This window comes from Prosopis cineraria, unplaced genomic scaffold (genome assembly GCF_029017545.1).
Source record: "Prosopis cineraria cultivar Desert tree isolate PC_DT_omini unplaced genomic scaffold, ASM2901754v1 PC11, whole genome shotgun sequence".
Taxonomy (NCBI): domain Eukaryota; kingdom Viridiplantae; phylum Streptophyta; class Magnoliopsida; order Fabales; family Fabaceae; genus Prosopis; species Prosopis cineraria.
This window is the reverse complement of record NW_026555342.1, coordinates 30,213,361-30,231,796: the sequence shown is the minus strand read 5'-3', so window position 1 is coordinate 30,231,796 and position 18,436 is coordinate 30,213,361. Positions and strand designations below refer to the sequence as shown.

Below are 18,436 nucleotides of genomic sequence, written 5' to 3'. Positions count from 1 at the left end.
ATGTAGGAAAGAACACAAGCACATGTCAAATAAATTGAAGCTAGTGATAAAGTGCTCATTGCTTATCATATGCATGGTTGTCATTTTGGTTCTTTTAGGCATTGTCTTTCTAAAGTGTAAGAAAGATCATATTAATGATTCAACCAATAGAGATTAAATAAATTTTGAGACATCAACTAGGATATCCTATTATGAGCTTTGGCAAGGAACAAATGGATTTGATGAGAGTAATCTTTTGGGCTCTGGAAGTTTTGGATTAATATACAAAGCAACTCTTTCAAACTCAAAAATAGTTGCTATCAAAGTATTTAAGTTAGAAATGGACAAAGCATTAAGAAGCTTTGATATTGAATGTGCTACCATGTGCAATTTACGCCATTGCAATCTCATTAAGGTCATCAGTTGCTGCTCAAATGATCATTTCAAATCTCTAATAATGGAATTCATGGAAAATGGGAGTCTAGACAAATGGTTATACTCTCATAACTATTATTTAAATGTCTTGCAAAGGTTGAACATAATGATTGATGTGGCAGTTGCTTTAGAGTATCTTCATCATGGTTCTTTAACACTAGTTGTTCATTGTGATGTGAAACCAAACAATGTTTTATTGGATGAAGATATGGTAGCTCATCTTAGTGATTTTGGTATTGCTAAATTGTTTAGTGAAGGACAACTAGAAATTTATACAAAAACTTTGGCTACAATTGGCTATATGGCACCAGGTAATGGTTTAATAATATTTTTTAGATTTATTTATATGTCCTTTTGTTTGTTATGCTTTATAAAATTTTATATTATTTGATTTGTATATCTTCATGTGTAAATATTTGAATTGATGATACAAAAGTAAAGTTTAACCATATCTTATATACTGTTTTTGAAATCATGACTTCTATACTAATTGTTGAAATTGGCATAACAGAGTATGGATCAAAAGGAGTTGTTTCTATCAAAGGAAACATGTATAATTATGGTATTTTGCTAATGGAAATCTTTACAAGGAAGAAGCCGACAGATGAGATGTTTGTTCAAGGATTAAGTTTGAAAGATTGGGTGAGAAAATCAACACCACATTCAATCATCAACATTATAGATGCCAATTTGCTGCACAATGAAAATCAAAATACTAATAATATATTACCACATATATTATCAATTTTTGAGTTAGCATTAAATTGTTGCATTGATTTACCTGAGACATGAGTTACTATGCCTGATGTTGTAGCATCATTCAAAAAAATCAAGGCTTCGTTTCAAGAAAATGTTAGGGACCCTACTAGTTGAATAATAGGTAAATCAAATTTTAGCTATTGTTTCTTCAGCCCTTAGATTTCTTTTTGGAACAAGTAATCTTGTAAATTGGAGTCACTCCATGTGCTGTAATAATATACAAAGTATTTGAAATTTTCTTGATTATAAGACTTTGGGATTTCTTCATGTTGTTTCTTTTCTCTTTTAACATTTTGGTTTTGAGTACTTAATACCTCAAAGTCCATTCCTTTTCTTCAAGTAATTCTATACAGTTTGGATTTGATTTTATAAGAAAATGTTTTCTAAATTAATCTAATGAGCCCTACATTTTTCTTATTCTTCTCTACGTATCCTTTGTTTATATTTTTGGAAACATATCTTGTTACTAGAGGAAAACCCACTTAAATTTTATTATGTTGGAGTAATTAAATAATTTTTTTCTGTCATCCCTTCGAGATTTGAGTCACACATTCTCCAAATGACTTTTTATGAGATATAGATTTATATATATATATATATATATATTATATGTTGGGCATACCTAAAGGTTTTTGTAAGGACTTGGTTGGCCATTAAAGAATACTCTCCCCATATATTGGGATATGCACTATTGAGCATCATTCCATTATGCAAGTCTTTTTTCCTCCTCTTCTTTGAAGTTAACTGGAAAGTAATTATTAGGTCCTAGCAATAGCAACTACAGAAGAGACCATCAATGGAGGCTTCAAGCTATGACTTCACATTTATGAAAATTTGTATATTTGCAAAAAATTGATTTAAAAATTTATTACTAATGCGATACAACTCAAAATTAAATCAATCTTGTGTATGTTTATTATATTTGCTAAAAATTACAAATTAACTCAATTCAAACCATCCAAAAATGCTTGCCGGCCCCACTTTGAATATCCACAATGGACCTGCAAATGTGGCATTCACCATACCTATAAGAACTTTGAAAAAATATGACCCCTTTTATCACAATGGCAGACCAATGTCACACTATACAACTTCAAGTCTCCCAAAATCACCCAATGCTTCTCCAATTCTCTATTCCCTTCTTTAGTTCTTTGTACCATTTGATATCACATAAACCAAATTGCAACGTAAACATAATAGCTAGGGTTAAAGAACAAATTTACCCCTAAACACTAGACACTCTCAAGTCAAGGGTGACATAATGTTGCCTCTTATGTATTAATAATAGAGTAATGTCACCCCTCTGTTCAATACTCATTAATTTGACCATTGACCTAAAATATTACATAGAAAGACTAGAAAAAATATAGAAAATAACCCAAAAATTATAGAAAAAGCCATCATACTGATTAAGTCCCATAAATTACAAATAATTAAATCCCAATAGATTAACATTATTTCTTACCCATATAAAATAAAAAAAATTATGATTTTAACAAACTACTGTGACCAGCTGCCCAGTGGTTATTGGATTACTAATATGATAAATACTGATATGTAATTAAAAAGATATTATATCTGTTTTAATGACATGCTATTAAAATATTATATATTTTAATATTTAATAATTTAAATATTATTATTTATAAAATATTCCCTAAAATTTATAAAAAGAGCATTTCATCTAGGGCCCCCAAGCACAAAAAAATTGCACTTAGGGCCCAATGCATTCTGAATTTATTCTACAAGCCCAATGACCCTTTTGTCAAATATATTTTTGGGAGAAAAGACACAATTGCCATTAGTGAGAAAGAAAGAACTTTAGGTTCACTACCAATGAATAATTACTTATTAATATGTGAACATAAAGTTGTGAATTTAAGAATATCTAGTTGTAAAAATCTAAACTTGCTGTAATGATGAAATTTAGTTTTGAATATATGAAGTTATAAATTTTGTACTTTGATTTGTGAGTAGATCAACTTTTACTTGTGAATATTCAAATTTTAAATTGTAAATTTATTAAGTTAGCCAAGAAAAACTTGTCAATTAACCTTGAACAAGAATTTCATTACAATAAACAATTACTTGTTAGTATGTGAACCTAAATTTGTGAATTGGTGAATATATAGTTGTAAAAATCTAAACTTGCTATCACTATGAACCTTAGTTTTGAATATGTGAAGTCATAAATTCTGGATATTGACTTTGTGAATAGATGAACCTATACTTTTGAATATTTAAATTTTAAGTTGTAAATTTATTAAGTTGGCCAAGACGAACATATTAACTCTAAACAAGAATTTCACTTCCAATCGATAATTACTTGTTACTATGTGAACTTAAAGTTGTGAATTCATGAACATGTAGTTGTAAAAATATAAACTTGTATTTGTTGCCTTTTTTCATGAAGGGCAATTGTATCTTTTTATCATAAAACATATTTATGAAAAGGGCCCTTCAGCCTACAGAATTATTTCAAAATACATTGGGATCTAAATGCAATTTTTTCTCACCTAGGGGCCCTGGATGAGATTCTCCCATTTATAAATTCTCTTATAAGAATTAGCTCAACTAGTATTTCTAAAATTTATAAGTGAACGTGTTTTTCATCCTAATTGAATTGTAAATTAAAATAATGTGATAAATTATATGTCATCCTTCAAAATTTACAAGTCCTCTTTTAGAAATTTGTATATCTTCAAAGTTGACTTGAAAGTTATGTCTAAAAAACTTTTTAAGTAATAATACTATTTAAATTATTAAATATAAATTATAATATTTTAATAAGATTTTATTAAAAATATAATATTTTTAATTACTATCTATTTGTTGGCTTTTGTATTTTACAGTAACTTTATAAATTCATAAATTAAACCTTAGGCAACATCATATTTAGGTGATCCTTGGCTCAATTGAAAGCTCTGAAAACCATCTCCAAGGAAAAGACATTTATTTGAAATTTTCTAATACAACTTTTCCACAAAAAACAAACACCACTTTATAACCACAAGGTTTATTTGATTGGAAATGATTACTAGTTTGAAAACTCATTCTGCCAACCATGACCTTAATTTATATTTCTCAAAGCATATTTTACAATCATAGAAATACTTAATGGCATGTTTGGATCAATGGTAATTTTATTTGGATTTGGACCTGAAGAGAATGGAGTGCAGAAACATACCTTCGTGGACTCTGATTATAGTAACTCTGATAGCAATGCTCAACCTTATTTCTGCCTCATGGTAACCCGACCATAATGATGGATTTGGATGTTTGATACATAGTAGACGCACTACAACTTTCTTGGGAGTGAAGAGGGAGAGAGGTAGATTGAGAGAACACTCTTGTTTTTACTTTTCTAGAGAGGAGAGTAAAACTAAAATAATTGTATGTTATATTAGATTACCCAATATCTCACTCATAGATAATGGGTAGTTATTTTGTTTATTTAAAACAAATAACTACCCCCTCAAAAATACTCTGGTAACCACCCATAAGATAATGAAAAATAATTATTTAACCCAACTTGGGCCCTCACTCACTTGGCCTAATTCATCAAGGGTGCAACCCAACATGTCCCACTCACACTTGATGAATTCTCTCTCACGTTCATAGTAGGTGGTCCATTGTGACCAAGTGGGCATGATGTCACGCCCTAAAAATAAAGGGTGACCGGCACGGGAGCGAATTACTTTGTGCATTCCTGTAAGTCTCAAAATGAAATTCATTTTTTTTCTAAAAAATAATCAAATTATATAGAAATTATAACACTTTTGATATTAATTATCATAACAAGGCTTTAATGTTTTTGTAGGAATTTTGACAGAATCTCACCTATAAATAGAATCTCCTAAATTTCTAAAATACACTGATTTAGTCAAAACATCAACTAAATCAGGAGCTCAGCTCCTTCCAGCCAGCAAACAATATATGAATCAAAATAAATTTATGACAACAATCTATATGGGGCAACTAATTTTTCTTCTAAATTAAAATATATAAGATTTAAATATTTACATAAAAAAATAACAGTACCAAATAAAATTTTCACCCAATACAGTTGTATTGCCCTTTAGAGGTTAGCAATGGGATCAGTGTCAAATAACAATTTGAGATCAAAATAAATTTTTCAGTGAATAGCATCTCTAAAGATAGAATTTAAAATAATAAATTCAACCAATTTTGTAAATTAGTTGGATGGATGAGAATTTAATATAATATACTCAATAACTTTATAAATTTTTAAGTATAACCATCAAAATGAGATTAAACTGAAAACACTTTATATCTTCATGGTAGAAGCAAAAAAAAAAGATAATTTATACATATGTGGATCAAAATAACATACTAACAATTGAAACCATTAAAATTTCAAATGCATAAATTTGTTCAAATTTAAGATTGTGAGAATTTAACAAAACAGGAAACAAACATGGACACACATTCCACGAGGGTAAAATAACCAAACGCGGCTTATGCCACGAAAATAAACGTGGATACACAGTCCACAGGGGTAAATAACCATATGCAGCTTGAGTTACGAAACAAACGTGGACACATAATCCATTAGGGTAAAAAAACCAAATGTGACTCAAAGCCATGAAAACCAAACATGGGTATGAAGCCCACAAATAACAAACGTGAGGACAAAGCCCACAAAACAAACTAGCTAGTTATTAACCACAGCCTGCGAAAGCTAATGAAACTACCGTTAGCAGCAATGTTCTATAGAGTCCTCTTATAATCCCATTTCAAATATGGGAAAAAAATAATTATTTTTGAAATGAAATTTTCATTCCCAATAACAAACTCACATGAATTGTTTCAAATATATAAGACTTTCCAAATTAATACATCAAAGCGAGGGTACAAACTTGCATTAATTGTGTAATCAAGAAATTTCAAAATTCAATAAACAAAGATGCCTTCATCAATGTTAGAAATATATTTCTTGAGGAAAAATAAATGCACATATCACCATCAAATTATTCACCATAAATATTCCATAATTTTCAAAACTAATTTAATTCATAAGAGTAAAATATTTTAGAAAAAGCCTATTAAAAATAAGTTAAAGGAAATGCTATTCACTTACTCATCAGAGTTCCAAATTCCCAACAATATTCTTCTTTTAATTCTTTTCAGGGTCCCATTCTTCCACACACCCTATAAGGATGTAAATAAATATACTTTTAATAAATTTTTAATTTATTACACCATCTCAACTAGCCACCATCATTTAGATTTCCAAAATGAAAATTCATGCCTTAAAGTTGGTTAAAGTATTATTATTCATATCACTAGTCTCCTCCAACTTGTTTTAACCATGCCAACCTATTTCTTTAAGACATAATTTTCTCTCAAGCTTTGCACAAAATGCCTTAGGTGCATTAGTTCTACCAATTTGATTTAAAACATCCAATAATTTACTAATAACCTTACAATTCCCAATGATTTAAATGGTTTCATACAAATTCATATTTAAATTCTTTTGCAATTTATAAGTTAATTTGTAGATCCATAATCTTCCATACTAGCATACTTCTCACAAAGACTAATTAAATTTAAAAAATGCAAATCCAAGCCAACTCTCTTCCTAGGTATTTTATCAAACACTATATGACATAAGTTATCAAGCTAACATTAACATTTTCTTCCAAAATTTCACCTTCCTTCAAACCTTACAATATCACTAATTCAATCATTTTCAATTACAAACTCAATTCCATACTATCAGCTCCCTCCTTGTATAACCATCAATTTTGATTTAAAAATCAAGCTTCCTCTTCTTATATATCCATATAAGGTTACAAATAGCAGCAAGGCTTAAGAAGAAAGTAAATTTGCAACATCAACTCCATCCTTTCACCATCTCACACACACAGAATTTTCTAAGGAGAAGAGATCAAAGATTCTCACCTTGGATAGACCAACAACACGCTAACAAGGAGGAGGAAGAGAATGTTACGTCTGCATAGTGAAGGAAAGGAAGATCACTATTGGGCATAAAGAAGAGATGAGCAAACTGGTGATTGACAAAGCAAGCAAAACAAAAGGAGCAATTTCTCTTATTCATCTGCACAGCCATGCCAATAGTGAAGAAGAAAGGGACTGATTTGGAACAAAGGAGGAGGAAGAGGTCATGTTTTAGTTGATCAAGGGCAGATAAGACAACAGCAACAACAAGCATGCCGGCAAGCTCACAGCCACAAGCTACAAACTAAAAAATGATGAGGAAGCCCAAGTTACTTACATAATTTTATAGATGATCAAATAAGAGAGATTGATGCAGAATAGAGGAGAGCAATACCAGCCCATTTATGCTTTTTCGTAGTGAAGATTTCGGCATTCATGGAGTCACCGGTGACCAGTAGAACGACAGAGATGATGGCAGAGGACAGAAGTCTGGGTAAGGGTTTAAAGCTTCTAGAAAATCCTCAAGCTCTCTCTCCACTAACCAGCACGCACAAGTTTGATGAAGAAAAAAAACAAAGAAGAGAAATATATCAGATTAGGAGAAAGGCAGTTTGGTAATTTCACATAGTCAAATTGCAAAATAATTCTCCATTTTGGCCTCTATCAGGTTCGAACTTGGGATTGAATGAGTGCATTATATGCACACTTCCATTACACCAGCTTCCCTTCTTGTCCAAATTATCCCAAAATTAATATAACTATAATTATAATACAATACTATATATTAACTTTTTAATTGAATTTTTTACTAAAAATTCTTGAGTTATTACACACAACGCCTTTCTTTAAGCATTCTTATACTAGAAATCCTTTATAAATTAGCACAAAACAACTCCTCTATTGATTTGCTCTTGTATTAATAATGTGCCTTATATGTCGTAGATTTACCTATATACAATTTTCTCATGGCCAATCTAATCTCAATTAACTCAGTTTAAGACTCAAATTACTTTTCTTGTGTGCACAGTGTCCACAATTATGAGGTCCACATAATGATATTATAAGGGACATGTCTTAGACACTAGCATAAGTATGTATATATCAAGTAATTAGTCTTCTTTTTACCCAAATATCACTTTGATAAGAAATAGCACATCACCTTCAAATCACATCTGTCATGATCATAGGATATATGCTAAAGTTGTGGGTACTATAACTTACCTCCATGATATTATTAAAGTCAAACAACATCAATGAAATGATTATTTCATCCTAGGACTCACACAGTAATGAAGCAGGGATTTATTCACTTGCTTCCCAATAGTGATCCTAAGCACATGGTGTTACTCTTATCTCATATGACCATATATCATTTTACTTTTATTATTAATGCTGTATAGACTTAAGTTTAGACGCACACAGTATCTAACCTAAATTCTTCTACTCATCTTGCATGACATCAAACTTGAAGGATTTGTTGTTTGGCTACAAGTATCATAAATGTGGAAATCCATGATTTAATCTATATATATATATATATATATCTCATCTCAACATGCTCCTTATTTTATATTAAGGCGATGTATAGTTTATGTTTTTTCTCTACCATATCAGTACTCTTACTGCCTTACTAGTGAACACAGATGTCTTAACCTCATTCATTCCTCTTGAGTATCAAATGTAGTTGCTCATGTGAGGGAGCCAACCTTTACCTATACGACAAACTATACATTATATACTTTCACATATACATGTATAGCCATGATGATATAATTTTAACCAAAATGCTACTTATGTATGCTATCTCATTTCCTACACATGCTAAGAGACTTGATACACTTTATGTATAGTTCCTTAGTTATAAGCTTTATAAGGGGATTTGTTATCGCACACTATGTAGGAATCAATTGTATAGATACAACTACACGTGCTGTAACATCTCTATAATGGCCCTAATTTTTTAATTAAATAAAATTTTCTCATAATTGATATTTTATTTAATTATTTTAGTTCTATGGTAAATGAAGAATGGTGGCCTAGTAGAACTTATGCTAGCAGCTTACCTGAAGATCCAAAGTTTGAATCCTCATGAGCAATAGGTTAATTTTATTTTGTTTTAGTTATGGAAAATCACCAAAGTGCCCTTGTCTTTTATGTTGTAATAGAAAATTTTGTGCCTTTTGTTGTAATTTTCCTAATTCTTCCTTTTGTCTAATTTTTTTCCTTCTCCTCTATTACTCGAACATTACAAAAGTGAGAGAGAGAGAGAGAGAGAGAGAGAGAGATTTTTCCTATATTCTTGAAGCCTTATCCTCCCCATTAAGTTGCTCCTCTAGTCTTCATTGTCGATGGCTGCTTCCCTCACCATCAACTATGTCTCCTTGTTGTCGTGTTCTTCTACTGAAGTGTTAGGTCACTAGATTTCCTTTCCTATCATCATCCTCTAATTCTTTTTTGACCTAGATTAGTAGGTGAATGATCTTCATCTTCCTTTCATCCTCATTTACTGGGTGTGGTGCATGTGGTAGACTTATTGCTTCTCTTCTCTTTCAGTATGATTGGCCGTGCAAGCTTGAAGCTTCAATTCTTTGATCATCTTTAAAGAAAATATGGCATTCTTGAGATTATTGCTGCCATGAGAAATGTAACCTCCTTGAGGTTAAATCACACTTAACTCTAAATTATGGTAATCCAGGGCTTAACTCACAAGAATTTCCAAACTGTAGGGTTTATAAAAGAATTTCTCAAAATCTATTTCAAAGGAATCCCAATTTGCCATTTCAAATCTCAAATATAATTTAAGGACTTCAAATTAGAGTTTTTAAAAATAAAACAGAAGCTTGAAAATCAATGAGGACCCAAATAATGAGTTTTAAAGCTCAAAATAGATTTTTACACAGAATTTGACATGTGCGCTGCAGCTTACGATTCGTGCGCCATGGCGTGTCTCCTCTGTGCCATGTGCTGTAGTGTGAGGCACCATGCGCCACGCTGTATTACATAAAATTTGATAGATCAGTGTTATCATTTGACAACATAGGGAGCGAACTTCTGACGTGTCCTAAATCTTCGTCCAACGTCTGATTGAGGTGGTTTTGGTGTCTACACGGAGCTTTCTCATAGATCTAGCTAATGGCAAAGGTTTCACACTCAAATTCATTTTCTATCAAAAGTTGGACACCAAAATCCATTTTGACATATTTTCCCAAAATTTCTCAAATGGGGTGTCCCAACTCAACCGCACGTGCCAATAGCCTATACTAACCCTTCGACTACACTCAGTAGACTCTTACGGACTCGTGCAACACACCACATGCAACCCAAAACACTAATTTCACAAAATCACCACTCAACCCCAATTTTTATGAAACCTAGAAAGGGAGGAAAAATTGCACAAAACTAACCATTTCATTCATATTTCTCAAAAATATATATGTTCCTACTTGTACAAGTATTTTGGTCCTATCCATGAGTTCATAACAAAAACTCACTAACCTAGGGCACAAAATACATTAGTTAAAATACAAAATTATGCAAGTAGTGCATCAATCATGACAATTGTTCCTAGTTGGCAAATACATTAACAATTACACATGTAAACAACTAAAGAGAGACATAAAGAGGATTTAATCCACAAATCCTAAGTCTCTGTGTGTTTTTCCTGACTCGAATCCAATGAACTAGTTCCTAAAAATATTGAGAATTGAGAGGTGAGTACAACCACTCAGTAACCAAGTTTCACTTAACCCTTGCAGTTACATATTAATTGTAAATAGATGCAAATAGACACATAACACATATATCACATAGTATTAGGCCACGGTTTACAAAACTAACAACTATGTGACTGGGCTTGCCACAAATACTATATCATGTTTTTTTAAAGATATAACTCAAGGTCACAAAAATAACAACCATGTGCCCTTAACATATGCCGGACCACAAAACTAACAACCATGTAGCCGGACTTATATGTATGATCATGTTCCAACCTTATATCCTCCTATTACCTCTGACATAAAACCAGTGGCTATCACGTGGCTATGTCTTTCATAGACTAACCCAGCCTTCTACTTGTGAGAAGCTACCGGGCCAGGGTTAACTCACTCACTTATGTAATCTAGTTTCCCCCAATACTAACACCCATGGGGTGTCGTACTTCTAATCTAGCCTCCTCATGAATCAGTGGAGACTAGTTAAGTTTGAGTCCCTCGTAAAACAAGTGGGAGAGTCTCGAATCAACCATAGGACAAGGGCTACCTCTCGATTCCAACGGTCGGTGCTAAGGCTAGTTCTCGATTTCAATGGTCATTGCCAATACCACATGGATTTCTAATCAAACTACTCCTCTTCCTAGGTGAACTCCCGCCAATGATCATGCCATGCACATTTCACACATTTTATGCATTTCAACATTCATTACTCAACACATGAACTCATATAAACGTATACTCCATAATTTAACACATAACTCATTGTAATTCTCACCCATAGTAATAAATCACAATTAATTTCATAAAACATCAAGGGTGGTAGAATCAAGGTTTTTCTTTCTCAAAACCATTTCATACTCAAGCATTTGCCAATATGCATCATCAAATTAACTCACAAATCACATTTTACAACACAATTAATATTTAACTATAAAAATTAAGTTTCTCCCATTTACCTCAAACCTTTGAGAGGTCAAAGGTTTACCCCTCACTATAGCAACTTCCCTAAGCTTCAACAAGCTTGAAAGGTGCCAAGATGAACCTCTCTACAACCAAATCATGAGGATATCATCATCATCTAACTCTTCAAGCTTTATCAATATAAAAAACTTCTCATACACTATTTTACCAACTCATAACCACTACCCATTCATACACAATGGGCTCATTAGATTCCACTTATGCACATTATCATTAATAACATTTCAAACCATCATTAATGCACATTAACCTCTCCCAACTACCTCATAAATACTAATTTTCAAATATTAAATACTCTTATGGACCAACCACTTCCAAAATTATCAATATGGTGTTCCAATGCATTAAATCACTCCTATTGATCTCATTTTTAACCAATGGAATTGGACCCATACTCTTATGGACTAAAAATTCATCTCCCAACTCATACCCTACCATAAATAATCATAAATGAGAGAAGGAAGGGAAGAATAAAGCACCATAATTTTACCTTGGGTGTTTGGAAGCTTTAATCTATCCTCAATGGGGCCAAATATCGTGCCCTAGTAGAGCCAAAACTAAGCTCTTCATTTTCCTCCTCTTTCTTTCTTTTGTTTTCATGTAGCTCACGAATCAAATTTACTAGATTTTTGGCCGTGTGCCGCGGCGGACTAAACACGCACCGTGACACATGGCATAGAAGAGCCCGTTACATTTAAATTATATCTGTGCACTGTGGCGGACCAACCACGTGCCACGACGTGTGGCATAGAACACAACTCTCCACTTTTTCATCCTCTTTCCTTGCCCGAGTGGCCCACCATCAATCCAGACCCACTTCTAAGGCTGAAACCACATCAATCATGCCAAGTTAAGCCCCTTTAGCCACACACCTCATTAATTCACTAACTATCCTAATTAAATTAATAAATTAGGGTTAAAATTTTTTAGATGTTACAAGAAACTTTGATCTACCTAATTGCTTTATTGCTTCTTTACACTATGATATACACAAGCATTAATATAAGAAGGACGTTTAACAATGATTTTTTTATTTACGTTGGTTATTAGGGGAAGTAAAAAAAAGGTGAAGTTAAAAGTCAACTTTCTACATCATTCTTGTCATGATTTTGATGAAATTGAGGTGTATTCTAGTTGATGTTGTGCGTTATTTTATTTTTATGTTAAACTAAATGTTGATGATAGATTTAATGTTCGAAGTTGATTAAATTGTTGGATAATTATTGTGAATTGAATTTTGATACACTCAAGATGTTTGTGAAAATGCTTGAAAGAAAGATTTGGCCGAAATAAGGTTGCTTAATCTTTATATTAAGGTTTGGAAGAATTATGGATGCCACTTGGAAAGCTATATGTGTAATTATATCTATAAGTAATAAGTTTGAAATATTGATTGGAATCTTAGAGTACCTAAATTTGATATTATTAAATTAAATATTGGTTTATGGTGCATCATCAAGCATTAAGAAGGCATAAATGAATGGGAAGGTTTTCTCTTGCTCTTATTAGGTTATGGTTAATTTACTAATTTGACAAGGAAATTGTTGGGTATGTATGTTTAATTGTGATTTATTTATGTTGAACTTGGTTTTGATAATTATAAAATAAGAAAAGTTTATGTTCGACATGTTTAATAATAAAAAAATAATGGCTTGTAAGGAAATTTGTTATCTTTGATTTAAGTTTTTGTATCTCGCATCTTATTCCTTATTCCCAAATATGTCTTATTCCTAAATAGCCAAGTAACACATGAGCTTTCCCTGAACCCATTCATGTTGTGTTTCTCTCTAAAGATTAAGTATATAACTTGATCTTAATTCCTTAAGGACCTCTTGTATTGCTTGAAAGGTGTCTCAAGTGAACTTAGAATCAAAATATCCTAAATCTGAGAACCTTTGTCATTTTTCTATATAATGGTCCTTATTCTAGAATAGCTTCTTTATTTCAAAATATCTTATTCCTAAGCGAACTTCTTTATTCCCAAGTATCAACTCTCTTGTCTATTCAGAAATAGATTATTTGGGAATTTGGGAATAGCTATCTTTATTCAGGAATAATGCTTTATTTTTCATAGCTTATTTGCGTCGCGTCTTTCTGAAGTTACTTATTTAGGAATAAGTTATTCAAGAATAAACTATTTAGGAATAGCACTTCTTATTCCCAAATGATATTTTCAAATCAATGCTTACATAACTCTATTCAAATATAAAAATCTTACTTTGAAATATGTCTAGTCTTTCTTACACATCTGCTTCTATTTTATTTTGAAATATGCCTAATGCGTTGTGCTCTATTTCACGTGAGTAAAATAGGGGTTAATTAAAGCTCTCATGGTTCATTATCCTTTCCTCTTCTGAGAGTAATACATATTCTCTAATTTATCTAGAATCATTCTAAACATGTTTCTAGGTTCATCTGAACTTAGCTCAATTTTATTCAAAAAATCTTTATTCCCAAATAACTTTGTTCTTTCAAAAAAGCCTCGCATCAATTCTAGGCAGTTGAATAAGGTTACAGTGAAGAACAAGTACCCACTGCCTCACATCAATTATCTCTTAAATCATTTAGTTGGTGTCACAATTATCTCTAAGATTGATTTACATTCTAGGTACCACTAGCTAAGGGTTAGTGAGAAGGATGTGGTAAAGACGGCTTTCAGGACTCAATATGGCCATTATGAGTTCTTGGTATGCCATTCGAGTTGACTAATATGCCTGTAGTTTTCATAGACTATATGAACCACATCTTTTGTCCTTTCTTGGATTAGTTTGTGGTGGTTTTTATTGATGATATCTTGATCTACTCTAAAGATGAAGAGCAATATGCCAGACACTTGAGGACTGTCCTAAGATTTTTGCAAGATGATAAGCTATATGCCAAGCTTAGTAAGTGCGAGTTGTGGATGAGAGAGATTAGATTCTTGAGACATATCACATCAGTAAATGGTTTTGTGGTTGATCTGCATAAGGTTGAAGTAGTCTTGCAATGGAAGAGACCAAAATTGATTATAGAGATCTATAGTTTCTTAGGGTTAGTAGGTCACTATTGGCATTTTATCAAGGATTTCTCTCAAATTTTGATGCCTTTGACTAGCTCACGAGGAAGGATAGGCCATTCATTTGGGATGATAGGTGCGAGACAGCTTTTCTTAAGTTAAAAAAAGGTTAACAACAACTCCAATGTTAGTGATTCCAGATCCTCAAAAGCCTTATGATGTGCACACTAATGCCTCTCATAAGGGTCTTAGTTGTGTTCTAATGTAAGATGAGAGGGCAGTGGCATATGCATCTCGATAGCTTAGGCCGCATGAAAAGAATTATCTGACATATGATCTTGAGTTGCTATGCCATCATCTTTATGGAATAGAGTTTAGGGTCTTAGTGACCATAAAAGTCTCAAGTACCTGGTGGATCAAAAGGAGCTAAACATAAGACAGAGGTGCTATATGGAGTTTCTCAAGGATTATAATTTTGAATTTAAGTATCATCTAAGGAAAGCAAATGTGGTAGAAAATTCTCTTAGTTGCAAGATCTTACATGTGGCCTATTTAATGATTTGGGAGCATAGACTGATGGAGTCTTTGGTTGAGAATTCTCTGAGTATGACTGAGTTTTCCTTGAATGGTCTTAAGACTACAGTTATTTCTGATGAATTTTAGAAAGAGATATGGGATGCTTAGCTTTAAGATTCAATTTTGTTAAAAATAAGTCAAGACATCACAAATGGTGAGACAATGGATTATTAGTTTAGTGATTATAGGTATGTGGTTTTTAAGGATAGGGTGTGTGTTCCTAACAATAAATCTATTCGAAAGCAATTGTTAGACAAGGCACATCATAGTAGCTACACCCTTCATCCCAGTGCTATTAAGATATATAATGACATGTAGCGTCACTGGTGGTAGCTAAGCATGGAAAAGAATGTCATAGAGTATGTTAGTAAATGTTTGACTTGTCAGAAGGTTAAGGTAGAGCACCAGAGACCATCAGGGTTGTTACAGACTCTGGAGATTCCCAAATGAAAATGGGACAATATTTTAATGGATTTGTATTTGGTCTGCCAAGAACCCAAGCTAGTTTTGACTCTATCTGGGTGATTGTAGATCGTGCTAACTAAGTCAGCACACTTTTTACTAGTCAAGACCACCTATATAGTTGATAAGTATACCGAGATCTACATTAAGGAGACTGTGCGATTACACAAGGTACCGAGGGATATTGTTTCAGGCCGTGATCCTCATTTACATCAAATTTGTCACAAGCTATGCAAAGGGCTATAGGCATGGATCTAAAGTTCAATACGTCCTATCATTCATAAACAAATGGATAGACTGAGCAGATGATTCAAACATTAGAAGATATGTTGAGATTGTGTGCCCTAGAGCTTTAGGGAAGCTGGGATAAGCATTTACCTCTAGCAGAGTTTGCTTATAATAATAGTTATCAGTATTCAGATGGCTCCTTATGAAGCACTGTATGGAAGACGGTGCAAATCCCCTCTCTGTTGGTATGAAGAAATGATTGGATATCAAATGAAGAAATGGTATACTCTAAAATTTGTTCTGGAGGTGCTATCACGATAACTATTTAATGCTGTCATGGTAGCAACGGTTGTTGAAGTTGCAACATGCATGAATTTCAATCCATCTATTGGATCTTTTCAAAATTTGGCATACTAATAGTACTCTTTGAATTTGACATGTGGATCTAGAATCACTTCAATTAGAGGTCAGATGAGAAAATGATGCACTTTAAAAATTGTTCTGGAGGTGCTATCATGATAGCAAAAATGTCCAAACTTGTAATGTGTCCAAATTTTAACCGAACAATTAGATCTTTTTGAAATTCTAAAAACTATTAGTACTCATTAAAAGTGACATGTGAGCTTTGAAATCACTTCAGTTGGGGGCCAGATGGTGAATCGGTGCCTCCCAAAAGTTTTCTCGGGAGGCTATCATGACAGCAAATTAATGCTATCATGAAAACAATTAATTGCTCTTGTTTGTCCAATTTGCTTCTGTGCACTATACAGTAATCCTTCAAATTTTTTAAGAGGTTTGAAATGTTTATTTTGCTGTTGTATAGATTGTTTGGTAATTTAAATGGTTTGTTTCTTAAGTTGGTTTTAGGATCAACTCCTTAACCACACTTAGTTTATTTGGTTGTAGTGTGCTTTTGTTAATACTCGGGACAAGTGTTACATTCAATCTCAAAACAAAAGTTATAGAGGAATCTATACATGTTGTATTAGATGAAAATCCAACAAAGAAGGATAACTCTGACATGGATGAGTTAACTGAGATGATGGATAATCTGCAGATTTAAAAATCTTAAAAACTTCCAAAAGCAATTGAGAAAGTAGAAACTCCATCTGAGAAAGAAGAAGAATCTCTACAACCAACGCTTGGAGGAATAATAAGAATCATCCTCTTAATTATGTCATTAGATAAATAAGTGAAGTAATGCGTACATAGAGTCATCTTTGGAATATAGCTGGTCAATCAGCCTTTATATCAAAATTGAACCTTAAAACTATCAAAGAAGCTCTATTCAACTCCTATTGGATAGATGCTATGTAAAAGGAACTCAATCAATTCGAATGAAGTTAAGTTTGGGATTTAGTACCAAGACCTAAAGATCATCTAGTTATTAGAACCAAGTGGGTCTTCAAAATAAACTTGATGAAGGAGGAATTATTGTTAGAAATAAGGAAAGATTGATAGCTAAAGGATATAGTCAAGAAGAAGGCATTGATTATGAAGAAACATTTGCTCCTGTTGCAAGATTAGAAGCAATTCATCTTCTCCTTGCCTATGCTACTATGAAGGATATTAAGCTCTACTAGATGGACATGAAAAGCACATTTCTAAATGGATACATCCTTGAAGAAGTGTATGTTGAACAACCACCTGATTTTGAAGATCCTCAAAATCCTTATCCTGTCTTCAAGCTCAAAAAGGCATTATATGGACTCAAGCAAGCACCAAGAGTATGGTATGATCAATTGAACTCTTTTTCACCAAGAGTATGGTATGATCAATTGAACTCTTTTCTTTTGAAAAAAGAGTTCAATTAAGGTAAAGTAGATACTACCTTGTTCATTAAGAAAAAAGAAAGAACATTTTCTTTTTGTAGAAGTTTATGTAGATGATATAATATTCAGTGCTACTAACCATTCCTTGTGTAAGGAATTTTCTAAGTTAATGTAGGGTAAATTTGAAATGTCAATGATGGGAAAACTAAACTTCTTCTTGGGTCTCCAAATTAAACAAAAAAGGGATGGTATTTTCATGTATCAAACAAAGCATTTAAAGGGATGCTCCAAAAGTTTAAAATATCAAGCAGATAGAATAGAGACTCCCATGACTTCATCTATTAAAACGGATGAGGATGCAGCTGGAATAGAGTATGATTGCAAATTATATAGAGGGATGATAGGATCACTACTATATCTCACAGCAAGTCGACTTGATATTTCCTTCAGCTTAGGTCTCTATGCTAGATTTCAATATGCTCTAAAGGAATTTCATGTGACAGCTGTAAAGAGAATATTCAAATATCTCAAGGATATTGATACATCAAGACTCTAGTATCCTAAAGGAGGAAGTGAGTTCTTGATTGGATACTCTAACATAGATTTTGGAGGAT

General features: G+C 32.5%; 1 protein-coding gene across 1 annotated transcript; it reads left to right on the top strand.

The window, feature by feature from the left end:
* The first annotated feature begins 319 nt into the window (after positions 1-319).
* On the top strand, positions 320-15,810 carry LOC129286455 (receptor kinase-like protein Xa21). Its single transcript, XM_054922417.1, has 5 exons — positions 320-725; positions 926-1,056; positions 14,408-14,476; positions 14,557-14,757; positions 15,748-15,810. Exons 1-5 carry the CDS (start codon positions 320-322, stop codon positions 15,808-15,810), a joined length of 870 nt encoding a protein of 289 aa, XP_054778392.1.
* The last annotated feature ends 2,626 nt before the right edge of the window (positions 15,811-18,436 follow it).

Coding starts and splice junctions, on each gene's coding strand:
- LOC129286455 (XM_054922417.1), top strand. CDS start 320: ATGGACAAAGCATTAAGAAGCTTTGATATTGAATGTGCTACCATGTGC. Junction 726..925: donor AATTGGCTATATGGCACCAG/GTAATGGTTTAA, acceptor TTGGCATAACAG/AGTATGGATCAAAAGGAGTT. Junction 14,758..15,747: donor TTGTGGTTGATCTGCATAAG/GTTGAAGTAGTC, acceptor TTGACTTGTCAG/AAGGTTAAGGTAGAGCACCA.